The sequence below is a fragment of the Bemisia tabaci genome, chromosome 6, assembly GCF_918797505.1.
Source record: "Bemisia tabaci chromosome 6, PGI_BMITA_v3".
In the NCBI taxonomy this organism is placed as follows: Eukaryota; Metazoa; Arthropoda; class Insecta; order Hemiptera; family Aleyrodidae; genus Bemisia; species Bemisia tabaci.
This window is the reverse complement of record NC_092798.1, coordinates 7984574-7997893: the sequence shown is the minus strand read 5'-3', so window position 1 is coordinate 7997893 and position 13320 is coordinate 7984574. Positions and strand designations below refer to the sequence as shown.

Below are 13320 nucleotides of genomic sequence, written 5' to 3'. Positions count from 1 at the left end.
ATGTAGAAAAACAATAAAATTGAATACACCGTAACTTCAAAACTTTCACCTAGTTTTCAGGAATTTGAAAAAAAGGTTTTAAATATTACTGTTGAGCATTGCCGGTACAATTTTTGAGTATCTAGTAAATTAAAAATACAATAAAGTATCTAGAAATGTAATGTATTTTAAATGTATCTGGTGATTAAATAGGTCAAACCAGAAGTGTGCAATGTTGCAAAAAACTGATAACTTTATGATAGTAGTTCCACTTCTTCAAGAAACTGAGAGAAAATGATCAGTTTTTCCACTTTAGATTTGTGTTTACTTATTTATTTAGCATAAACTGGCGCAACATTGCTAAGAATAAAAACTGTGATGGTACGAGTCAGTTTACAACATTTGTGGTTAATTTTATGTTAAAGTTATCAGTTTAAAAATTCTTCTATGGTAAGTATGTCATGCTTCAAATATGTATGTCAATGCTAAAATACAATTTTGGCATTACCTTCAATTTCTAAGTTCCTCTGGTCATTACGATGGTTTATGAGGAGATTAATATTTTCAGTAAAATTATTCTAATTTACTAGTTTTATTTGTTCCACTTAGTACATGTCCTAAAAACCCCTGGCTTCTTAAAAGAAATAAATTGTTCGAAATTGATACAGTAATAAAAATAAGTTGTAAAATTTTGCCTTTCATTGAGAAAAGTTCCGATGAGAACAAAATAATGAAAATTAAAATAGTAAATAAACTACTCAAGATAGACTAACCATCATCGTTTTCGTCACTGGATGATTCTGACTCATCATAATGAACGCCGTTAAGAGATTCATCTGGCACACCGACATCCATCCCTTTAGCTTGGAATCTGAAAGACAAGAAAGTCAAAGTAATGAAAAAATTGCTTTCCATGTACTACGTTAATACCATGAGAATAAAATAAAACAAATAATTTTATCATTTTTAAAATTGAATGAAATAAATTGAAAGTAAATTTCTTTATGGCAGTACATTGTTTTACCAATAATTTTGTCTTTTTCCAGCTATTACAAAGTTTTTGGGTTAGACTCTGCTTTACTTCCGAGTGTCGCGATTGAGGAGAGTTCAGTGCAGGCCAAAAAAATCAGAGGTTTATTGACGAAGATAACTCTTTTAGGTATTTGATTATTCAAAAAACTTTGAAAAGACTTTCTCTAAACCATGCAGGTGCTACTGACAAAATTGCAAATTAATTTCTCACAGGAGTGATCTTATGAGCTAGTCATTGAATTCATACAGAGCAAAGGAACTTACTTCGCTAATTTACTAAGAATACTGGGAGATCGCTTCACACTGATTGTGCTGGGCGATTTTTCAATGTCATTTGATTCTGACGTTGACTTTTCAAAAACTTGGAAACGAGATTTGACGTCTAAACTGCTTAATTCTTCTAGACCAAGATCTGGTTTATCACTTGCTGCAATCAGAGAAAAATAAACTCGATCAGAAACAAAAGTCATTCTAAACTTCTGTGAATACATAGATACTCAAGGTTAAGTAAAGGCCTTTCCTATCAGATATCGACAGTGAAACTTCAGGAATGCATCAAGGTTCCAAATTTCCTGTTATGTATGTGTCTCATTCTTTAATGGCAAATAATCAACGTAATTTCTTGAAAATCTCTCTAATCTTCCTTCTCTGAGTTACAGATATTAAACGAAAATTTCAAGCAATCACAATGGTTTGATATCCTTTGACAAAATAAAATCGAAGCAAAGATTTTGAAACACCGCAAACAAGGTAAGCATTCCTGCGGTTTCACCATCAATATGCTCACTTCAAAGGATGTTAAAAATTAATGATCAATTGAATGACATCAACCAGAACAGATTTCAGTGCATATTGACGGTGTGAGTCTGCAATCACATAACTCGGTTTGCGACGTCTCAGACTTCCTGTCATACTTTATTTTTTAAATGGTAAACTACTCAACGGCAATGCTTTAAAACTGCAGTGATTTTTCTTCTCTGTGCGAAGAAAATTCTGCAAAAACTTCAAAGAATTATGTCAAATTGTTCTCCTAAGAAAAAATATCATGGATGCGGAAATTTCCAGACACCACAAACGAGAAATGTGATTGCGGACTTACGCCGTTGATATATATGTATGCTCTACAAGATGATATTAAATTTTGAGATTTTTATGATTAAAAATTGTATGGAGAATTTTTTGTTCGGTTTTATAAATATAATTGGGGAGAACTCCTGAAGTAGTAAGAGAGGCAAATTTACTGTATTCATCTTTCTTATCCCCATTTTTTGATCCCTCAACAAAAGTAAAGTGGTTTTCATGAATATGAGCTTTCTTGAGAGAGTTCATTTTGAAGAGAGCCAAAATTCATCAATCCTCTAACGTAAAGTTGAATCTCAATTTCCACGTGCACCCTATTGTCCATGTGACTCCATACTTTTGGGGGCTAATGTGGAAATACAAATACGCCCTTGCGTCACAGGAGCGACATATTGTGCGAAAATACAACAGAATTGAGCGACAGGCAGAGAGGAATTTAAGGCTCAAGCTTGTAAAACTCACACAAAAATTTTCAACTTTTCAAGCGCAAAATTTCCTTGAATGAAATCTGACAGACGACCCTAGTGATCTCTAATTCCAGGAAAAAATATGGGATATCTTGGTCGAGCCATGTTATTAATAACTATCAGCACACGATTATATTTCAACAAGGCAAGGCACGTTTCAGCTGGATCAATTTTTTCCTTCTTCCTCACAGCTATTTTCAACCGTGAGTACTACAAATTCCTCAGAGAGCAGTGACACACAGCAGTCACAATATATTCATCTCCATTTTGTGCGCGTGTGTGAAAAGTCAACAGCTGAGACAGATTACTAGCCAAATTTATATCGTCGCTGACACATCGACCCCTATCAAACTGAGCTCATGAATAGGAGGCCCTCAGAATACTAGATCCACACATCAGACTTTTCTCAATTACATAATTGGAGTTGAAAAAAATAAATCAGATCAAGAAATAAAAGCGGAAGAAACTGTGAGGACAGGGAAACAATTAGTAACGCGAATGGAGCTGGTAAAACTACAGAGGTATAAATATCCATAGAGTGGAAATAGTTGACACGGTGCCAAAAAAATCTTTAACCCCAGAAACACAATACTGGAGAGCTATTTTCAGTGCTTTGGCCAGAAGTAAACTTCAGCCTTCATCTGCGGTGATTTCTCGGGAGTTCATGGATCATGATCAGAGTGGACGATTGCACTTAAAAACAAACCATTAAACGGATGCTGAGTGCACATGTTCCCCTACCACTCTATCGATTGTTTGTTGTCAAGAGGGACCTCATAAAATTATGTGTGTCTTGTATGCGACTCAAATTTGTTACTTGAGTGTGATATTCAAGTACCTTTTATTTGCTAGAGACAACACAATTCACTCATTAATATTTAGTTAGTAATTCGTCTACTTTGTCGACGAACTTTTAAGACTGAACTCTGCAAGGACCTGCAAATTTTGTTTCATCCTTCATTCAATTAGACAGAAAGTAAACTACATTAATTCCGGTGAACATTTTGGATGTTTCTTCTAAGCAAGAAAAGGAGGAGTTGCGTTTTGGGCCTTTTCCGGCCCCACCTGGATTTTGCTAAATGTTTCATATTTTCAAAGTACTAGTTTTAGGTAGACTCTGTGCCAAATATTAGACCGAACGGAGCCCATGCAAGGGCGCAGCAGCGCCTCAAACCCAAAATCCTGGAATCGAAAAACAATTATTTTCGTCGACTTTTTCGACTGTTATCACTCTTCCAGCACATGATTCTTATGTATTTTTTTGCGTACTTTTCGTTTCTGGCCTTTTTAAAAGCCTCCGATAAATTTTAAGGGGCCTTATGGCTCATTGTTGCCATTTTTGGCCCATTTTTAGGGGTTTTTTCCATTTAACACATTCATAACTCAACTTAATCCAAAAACTGTGTACATTTTTGAAAAGTACGTAAAAAAATGAATAAAAAATGTTCAGTAAAATTTTTTCCTATGTTGCCAAATTTCCGAGAAAATTGGTCCCAAAGTGTCGAAAACGGCAAAAAATCGATAAATCGCCGCGTCTAAGGTTCAAGAAAGTGGAGTACATTTTTCATACTGTACCAGATAACAGCTCTTATCCATCCATACAACATACTAAAATATCATAGTTGTGCCTGGATTCCCACGATGTGAAAATTGACCGAGATGTCGATTTTAGCGGCCTTTTTATACTTGAAGGCAGCTCTTTTGAATGTTTTTCGACCTTAGTCACCCTCTATGGGTGTGTACTATATGTATTTTTCTACGTACTTTTCATATCTGGCCATAAAAATGGCTTCCTGTGAGTTTTAAAAGGCCTAACGGTCCATTGTTGCCAATTTTCACCAATTTTTAGGGGTTTTTTCAAGTTTACGTGTGTGAAACTTAATTTAATCTAGAAACCGTGTACAATTTCGGAAAGAACGTAAAAAAATACATAGAAATGTGATTTGTACCTTTTCCCTACATTGCCAAATTTTCGAGAAAAATCGTCCTGAAGCGTCAAAAATGCCAAAAATTGGATTAATCATCACGTCGGAGGTTCCAGGAAGTGAATTTCAAGTTTTTTTTCACTACAAATAACGTATCGAAAATGGAAAATTGCAATGCATCTCAAGGAACATGTAATGGCGCAGATGAACGTGACAAAACGGGCCCTCAAGGTGCTTTTACTTTATCCTTCACTCCAGTTCACCTCTTTATTCCTGTAACCTCGAGATAATCCTTGGTTCTCAAGATGCTTGCTACAGGCCAAATATACCGAAGAACAGAAAATACGTGGAGAAAGTGTCCCACGATCCACATGAATGTCATACCTAATTCACTTCCTGGAACCTCCGACGTGATGATTAATCCAATTTTTGGCATTTTTGACGCTTCAGGACGATTTTTCTCGAAAATTTGGCAACGTAGGGAAAAGGTACAAATCACATTTCTATGTATTTTTTTACGTTCTTTCCGAAATTGTACACGGTTTCTAGATTAAATTAAGTTTCACACACGTAAACTTGAAAAAACCCCTAAAAATTGGTGAAAATTGGCAACAATGGACCGTTAGGCCTTTTAAAACTCACAGGAAGCCATTTTTATGGCCAGATATGAAAAGTACGTAGAAAAATACATATAGTACACACCCATAGAGGGTGACTAAGGTCGAAAAACATTCAAAAGAGCTGCCTTCAAGTATAAAAAGGCCGCTAAAATCGACATCTCGGTCAATTTTCACATCGTGGGAATCCAGGTACAACTATGATATTTTAGTATGTTGTATGGATGGATAAGAGCTGTTATCTGGTACAGTATGAAAAATGTACTCCACTTTCTTGAACCTTAGACGCGGCGATTTATCGATTTTTTGCCGTTTTCGACACTTTGGGACCAATTTTCTCGGAAATTTGGCAACATAGGAAAAAATTTTACTGAACATTTTTTATTCATTTTTTTACGTACTTTTCAAAAATGTACACAGTTTTTGGATTAAGTTGAGTTATGAATGTGTTAAATGGAAAAAACCCCTAAAAATGGGCCAAAAATGGCAACAATGGGCCATAAGGCCCCTTAAAATTTATCGGAGGCTTTAAAAAGGCCAGAAACGAAAAGTACGCAAAAAAATACATAAGAATCATGTGCTGGAAGAGTGATAACAGTCGAAAAAGTCGACGAAAATAATTGTTTTTCGATTCCAGGATTTTGGGTTTGAGGCGCTGCTGCGCCCTTGCATGGGCTCCGTTCGGTCTAATATTTGGCACAGAGTCTACCTAAAACTAGTACTTTGAAAATATGAAACATTTAGCAAAATCCAGGTGGGGCCGGAAAAGGCCCAAAACGCAATTCCTCCTTTCTAGGCAAACTTTAAGCAATGAAATTGGTTTGTTTCATTTTGAGAAGAAAAAAGCTTCAAGTGCATGAAAAGGCAAATTGACATTTAAAACGAGTATAAACTTTATAAATTGCATTGAATCTTTCGACCCATAAAAAGCTGAAATTGCTCATGCAGAATGAGTTTCTGAAGTCAATTTTTTTTTCTTCTTTTTATGTGGACTTAAACACACATTTCTTTACAAAATCGCTTAAGTCTCAATTTTATTGAATAAGTCACAAACTTCCTTCATTTGTTCGAGGTTTTAAATTAAATAGAAGTGAAGATTGCGAGATACCACACTTAAAATTTGAATTTTCACGGTTCAGTCATTTTATATAATCTCAGTCATGGTCATCATCCTTCGACGCCTAAAAAGTGCGATCTTGAGATGAGAACACAAGGTTTGAGTTTGTTTGCGAAAACAATTACATCAACAATTCACGGAATTGGAAAATAGTTTACATTAAAAATACTAGACCTGACAGCTAAAAAGATTATTGTAAAACGAGGGAAGCATACCATGGAATCACACAATATGTAATTGAAAAAAAATGTCTGATTAGTACAATTGAAGCATCAAACTCCTCACTGACTGTTATTATCAATTTTAAAAGTATGTTGGGTAATTTCAGAGATTAAAAGATACTCTGTATGTCATTTTGTACCAGATTTGTTGCTTGTTTACTATATCATGCAGAGAAAAACAAAACAAAGCTTGAGAAGACAGTAAAAAAACAAAAAAGACATGCATTATGCAGCTCAATTGTGAAGATTACGTAACCCTAATTCAAGAACAACCCTTCAATTTAAGTAAATGATTGAGAGAAGAATGACGCAGATTTTCGCCCTAAATTGGAAGTCTTCGGTAATTTCCGTTCATTCGATTTTCGGGGGTAAAGCTGGACCCAGACCCATTGCTAGATATTTTTAGTTGGAGTTACAAAAATAAAAGGAGGCTAATGAAAGGGTTTAAATTACTTAGTATTCTAAGTAAGCAGTGACGATGCATTGAAAAATTCTCAAGAGAGAAAAACAGAGGAAAAAAAGGAGAGGAAGATACCGATAAAAGTCATCTTGTCGTAAAAGGACTTACGGCCCTACTTTTCGGAGGATTAAAGGTTTTGAAAGCCCACAAAGAGAGAAATAAATCTTTGAAATATTTTATTGTTAGGATCACACGGCAAACCAGAGGATAAATTAAGAGAAAACCAGGACAGAAGGGGAAGAAGAATAAAAAACAAACCTCGAACCACATCAGGCGGAAGTTCAATTGGCTGATTTTCTCGAATAATTAATTCAGGTTTTCTACGCCTCACTTTGAAGGAAAATCAAACCAAAAATAAATTTGTGAATGATAAGAAAATTGAAAGGAAAAAAAACTGGTAAAATATGTTTCATTCATAGACAAATTATCTTATCACCTGCCTAAAAATAATTTAAGTGCAACAATTTTGAAGTCAATTGTGTTTCCATTGCTTTTGGACAATAGCACACTCGTTTGAGAGACAAATATAATAGAAGAAAAAATGGTGTGCCGCAATAGATAAAAACATGTGGATTAACTTTTTTTTCTTCTTTTCCATTTTGTTACTTCAGGCTATTTTGGACTGATTTTTTAACCATATGTTATGGATAAACCATCCACACATAGTTTTTTAAAATAAATATTGTCCTTTTTTTTCTTTTTAAAATAAAAGGAGAAAAAATTTAAAAAAATGATGAAGCATGATATGATTCTGTGGAGATGAGGACTAATGGAAAATGAGAGAAAAAGAGAATATAAAGAGTGAAATATGGAAAAAAACAGATAAGTTTGTCCCACTAACGGATGAGATTTTCCACCTACATTAAAATTACCTGCCATTTTTTTTTAGATAAAAATATTTATTTTCCCTCAAGAGACTATTATATTACAGAAAATTTGAGTCACATCAGATTTGATATAGAATTTGCTTGTTCTTTAATCACTACATCCACATGGTTGATTATTTACCAGTTTTCACAAGAAAATGAGAAGAAATTGCACATTATTGATGTTTGGTTTCCTTTTGTTTACTTTGTGTGCCCTCCTCTCTCTCGGTGATCTATTGAGTCATATTCAAACCGTTTTCTTATTGTATTCTTTGTTGTGTTTGCCATCTTCTTGAATCTTGATGCATCTTTTGTTTGTTTGGGTCTTGAGCCCGTAAATTGTGAAATAAATAAATAAATAAATAAAATAAATAAATAGATGTTAGAGGATAACTGAGAAATTTCATATGCTGTTTATGAATTTATTATTTTTACTTTTTGCATTATTCGGAAGTAACCCTGAATAAACACATTCACCACAACGCCAGTCTGACTTACAGACTATACATTTTTCAACTAACATCTCTCTGATTACATGATTGCAAAAGGGTGCTGAGTCACTATCGCTGTTTGACTTATGATCAACCTAATGCAGGCAAACAATAAAATCATCGAAAACTTTGAAAAATAATTTTGGAAGATTTTCTGTCTAGACTTTGATCAAGCTCAAATTAATGGTTAAATCATATCAGAGCCGGAAATATATCGAAAATGAAACTCCAGAAATGCAAGACTTGGTTTGCAGCATCGGAGACTTCGTGCCATGCTTTATTTTTATAATGGAAAACTACTCCAAGTCATATCTCCAAAAATTTAATGATTTTTTCCTCTGTATCAAGATTATTTTGTGGAAATTTCAAGCGATGATGTTGGTTCACTCTCCTTCATAAACATAAGTTAGGAAAAAAGATTTAAAACTCTGCATACGTCATATGCGTTTGTGCAGTTCCACCATCGATATACTAATAAGACCATGGCGATAAATGTGTTAAACAAGATAACTGAAAATCTTAGGCAACCTACCTACTGGAAAAAGGGAGAAAATGTTTCCGAGAAAATAAAATTTAGAGAAATCAGAAAGTGTAATAGGTGAATGCAAAGTAACTAAAAGGAAGGAAACTGTAGAACTAGATTAATGAGTATAATTAATTTAAGAGATCTACTTTTACATCATGCACTAGAGTACTGATAAGTACTATTACTACGGTAATTACTTCATTAGTGCTACAACAGATCCTGAGTTCCTTAATATGTTCCTTCAGCATTTTTCGAGAGCCCAATTGTGGAAGAGCATTCAAAGATGAGTATATGTAAAGTGTCTTTTTGATTTTTTTACTATTGGACCTATATTTTTTTAAACTCCTCCTTTTCAAAATACGTACTGAGAGATAGCTCAAAATCAGTTTTTAATGTTTTTAATTTGAAGCAATAAAATTTTCGAGTGACAATTTTTCATTACGGCAACAGACAATCATCTGCTGGAAAATGTTTTCCTCGCTACTCCGTATTATAAACTTTTTACAGTAAGTCGAAATACATTCATGCATTTTCCAAAGTGATAAATTGAATACCCACTTTCAAAAGACAAGGTGAGGGACCTTTATTCATATTTGAGACTGTAAAATGAAAACATGTAGAATCGGAAACTGTTTCTGTGCAGCATTGAAAAGCATTTACCATTTACTTTCCAGAGTTCTTTTCTCGAAAGGGGAAAGTATGGGATAAAACTTGAGAAATTCACGGTACTAAATGATTATTGAATAATGACTTATGCTGGAACAAATTCATTACCTTAATATTGAGCAATAAAAAAACTGATGACTTATGGAAGGATTGATTTTTCATTAATTGAGTATCACTGCTGATCATCAAAAGGAAGCGTATTCCGAGAACAGATGTAAAATATTCATACTTTTTACCGCGGTATGGACCTTGTAACAAGACGTGAGGAGAGATCCTGAGTAGTAGATTGCAAATGTAACATTCCTTCGGAGCCTCTTTTCTCGGTAAAAAGTTTAACAGAAACGCATTGTCTGTGAAATTGGGTCAAAAGTTCCACATTCGAGTTCTTAGAAAGCTCAGTGGTTTTTGTGTACAAGCTATAATTAATTAAATTGATTTCTTGTCAAAAGAGAGAGTACTTATGCGTATTAATCTAACCATACTAAACTTCGAAAACGGTGGTTTGAGAAATCGAACATTTTTGTGTTCTTAAAAACTTCGAACTATCATGATTCTGACTTGAGTTGATATTTATGAGCTTTCGTATTGCAAAAATCTTGGTAAAACTATCTGCTATTGATTCCAAGTTATGAAACTTTTGGGGTACCTTTTCCCACAGAACATCACAATTTGTGTTAAATTTTTTCATAGGATACTGAAGTTCATAATACAAATAAATCCAGGAGAAAGGTAAGGAAAAATAGGTGTATTGGAAAATGAAATGAAGAATGAAAGCAACAGAGCAAGGTTGATTTACAAAATGAACGAATATGTGAAAAAGATTCAAAAGTAGTGAGGGTGGAATTTTAAGAAATGGTCCGACACCGACTTAAAAATGACTGAAGATCATGAAGAGAAATGCTGCACATAAGTAATATCCCAAGAAATCTAGGTAGTCGGTGTTCATACCTGGTTCTTCATCATCTACCACAGCTTTCGGTTTGAACAATTCACGGAAATGGGGCTTGCAAAAGAGTTCTCCTTCGTGACTGCTGTAAGTATCCACTCTGTTATGAACAAACAAGAGAGAATTGAATCAATCAATCAAATGAACCGATTTTGGTGTTGTCTCTTGTTAAAATAATTTGAGCCCCACAGAATAAATGTATAGGAAGTCGAAGAAAATCAAAAGGTAAAGATTACAAACAAAAAGGAACAACGCTTATTGTTGAAATTTAATGATGCAAATTAGCGATCAGTTTCAAGATATTTCTGAGTTGCTTGGAAAATTAAATTCCTATTGCTTTTGATATGCTAAGAGGCGTTAAAAGAAAGTGGTAACTTTAAAAGAAAAACTGAAACCAGAAATGTTTTTCAGGAATATTGAGACCAAATTTTCAACTTATATTCTTAAAAATCTAAGCAGCAGGATATTATGATTATCCAGCCTCACAAGATGTTATCTAGGTATAATGGTAAGGAATCACCCCGTCTAAAAGTTTAATTTCCAGAAAATTGAGCCTCAACTGTAATTTACGAAAGGATGCTACAAGAGTTGAAAAAAAGCTGCGATTTTCTTGCAAGTCAATTTTTTTACAGCATGCTACTTTCTTAAGAAATGCATCTACCTAATTACTCAGGATAAGAAATTTTGGTTCTGTAACTGGAAAATTAATTTATCCACTGCATTCACCCCTGTAATTTCCGCGGACGATTGCTCCGGCTTACTCAAAACTATTGTTAGTTCAATAGGTCTGTAAAGAACATTGCTTTCAACTATTTCCGATAAATTATTGATTAGTGTGATTGAGGACAGAACAAGCGTCAATATTACGCAAATGATGATGGCTGGCGTTAACTTACGTTAATTGCTTATTACAAGTCTTGCATCGGAAACAGTTTTTATGCCAAACATGTCCCTCAGCTTTTATCTGTTCCATGACAAACACGGCCTTGCCGCACTGTTTGCATTCTTTGCTTGAGTCCTCTCCATTTTGACGAGCCTGTGGACAGAGCATAAACGTGAGAAACATAAAGCTAGAAGTCTTTCCAAAATTTAAAGGCTTATTGATTTTAAAAACAAAAAAAAACCAAGTGAGGGACACGGAGGACAAGGCGCATAAGTGCAGTTTTTGAAAAAATTGAGATATTAATGATCTCATGTGAACCTAGTCTTAATGCATATTCTGTGAAAAATTCGCTCCTAAATTCCAATTTTTAAGCATCAAAAAGTCAGTTTGAACTTTCTTTCCGCCATGAGGATCCATGTAATTTCGAAACTTTGAACAGGTATTTCTCGAAATGGCAAAAACTGAACTTACGTGCCTTGTCCTCCAAGCCCCTCAATCAAGATCCAAAATTTTCCCTCCTCTATCTAGTCTCAATACCATACTTTCGAGATTCTTTCAACAAATCCCCCCTTTTTTTAAACAACTTAAACACCAACTTTAATTTATTCTTTCCTTATATTTTTTATTATTTGTTCATTTCTATTAATCTCTCTTCTCTGAGGTGTTAATGACTTATGTAGTGTTCAGGCACCTGTGAATAAATGTATTGACCAACCGACCGACCATTAAACTCCTGACAACATGGAATATTACAGAGGGTCCACGTATTTGCTTCAATGAGATGCCATCTATTAATTATGTGAGGCACCTAAGGGGAAAGGATGGTCTAGACATATATGAACGTAACAGATTTCTAACGCAAGGAAGGGAGGGTTAAGCTTTACTTACTGTGAGGCTAAAACTACCTGCAAGTTGAAAATATTTGAGAGAAATTAGAAAAAGAAGAGAAAATGGAATACTTTAAAATGTACTCTTTTTATTCTAAAAAATTGGAAGGGAGGAACGCTTAGTCCGACATAATTTCTAGAAGTTCTTGATTTCTGGATTCTAGAAGTGGTTGATAGATAGATGCATGACAAAATTCGAGAAGAGGGTTGAAAATTTAGATTGTAAGTAAATCCTCACCTGAACCAAATTTTGAGCTTCAGCAGCATCCGAGGAGCGAACGTGGAGAACAGTTTTTTTCGTCAGCTGATCGAATTTACTGAAACTTGATTTCTGCAACAATCAAAAAAAAATTTCTTTTAAAAACTGTCAACTGTCGATTTTTTTTTAAAAAAAAAAAAAAAACACTTTCTTGGATGAGAGAACTACACATAGAAACCCTCACTTCACTTCGAACTGTGCACACATAAAAAGTAAAGCAAACTGCTGAGATAGTCTGGACCTCAATGGTTATCAAAAATAGCATATCAGTTTGTTTCCTGTATAAAAAGGATATTATTAGATGATTAAGTTTATCTCAAATTCTGATACTGAGCCATGCTATTTCATTCAGTTAAGTTCTCAGTTATTTTTAATGTCATCGCTTCATGTTAATATGTGCGGTTTGTGAACCACTTAGATTTCTTGAAATATGATAAAACAAAAAGTGAAAGAAGGGGTCGACTATCAAATATGGGAGGAGGATGTTTCCCTTTAATTTTATTCTCCTTTATTTGTTTGATGATTAAATTAATACTTACGTCCCTAAAACATTTTTTCTGATAGGTGTGAAATACTTAAAAATCTTTGACAGTTGGCACTTTTGCATTGAGGAGGGGAGGGTGGGCAGGTACCTTCTCTCTCTACCTCAAAAAAAGAAACCACTTACCTACTTCCTTATTTTAGAGAAAAATGCTGAAAATAATAGCTGGATTAAAAATAAATAGTAATTTGAAGGGGGCAAAACAAGAACAAGTAGTAAAAAAGCAAAGAAAATAAATGGTAAAATTTTAAGAAACAAGATTTAGTTCAAACACAATAGATTTAAGAAAGATTTTAGATGAGCAAGGAAAAAATGAGATCAGATGAGGGAAGGAATTTGTTAAACTGACAAAAAATT

The 13320-nt window shown here is 34.1% G+C and overlaps 1 protein-coding gene across 2 annotated transcripts in view; it reads right to left on the bottom strand.

Annotated features, from left to right (window-relative positions):
- The window catches only part of LOC109033694 (uncharacterized), an 80983-nt gene that overhangs the window by 16752 nt on the left and 50911 nt on the right, over positions 1-13320 (bottom strand). For both annotated transcript variants that reach the window (XM_019046417.2, XM_019046440.2), the window contains 6 exons: positions 12402-12494; positions 11290-11429; positions 10396-10493; positions 7157-7228; positions 1276-1438; positions 753-850 (listed from right to left, as the gene is read on the bottom strand). In XM_019046417.2, coding sequence (XP_018901962.2) covers positions 753-850; positions 1276-1438; positions 7157-7228; positions 10396-10493; positions 11290-11429; positions 12402-12494 — 664 coding nt within the window. The remainder of the gene's footprint in view (positions 1-752; positions 851-1275; positions 1439-7156; positions 7229-10395; positions 10494-11289; positions 11430-12401; positions 12495-13320) is intronic.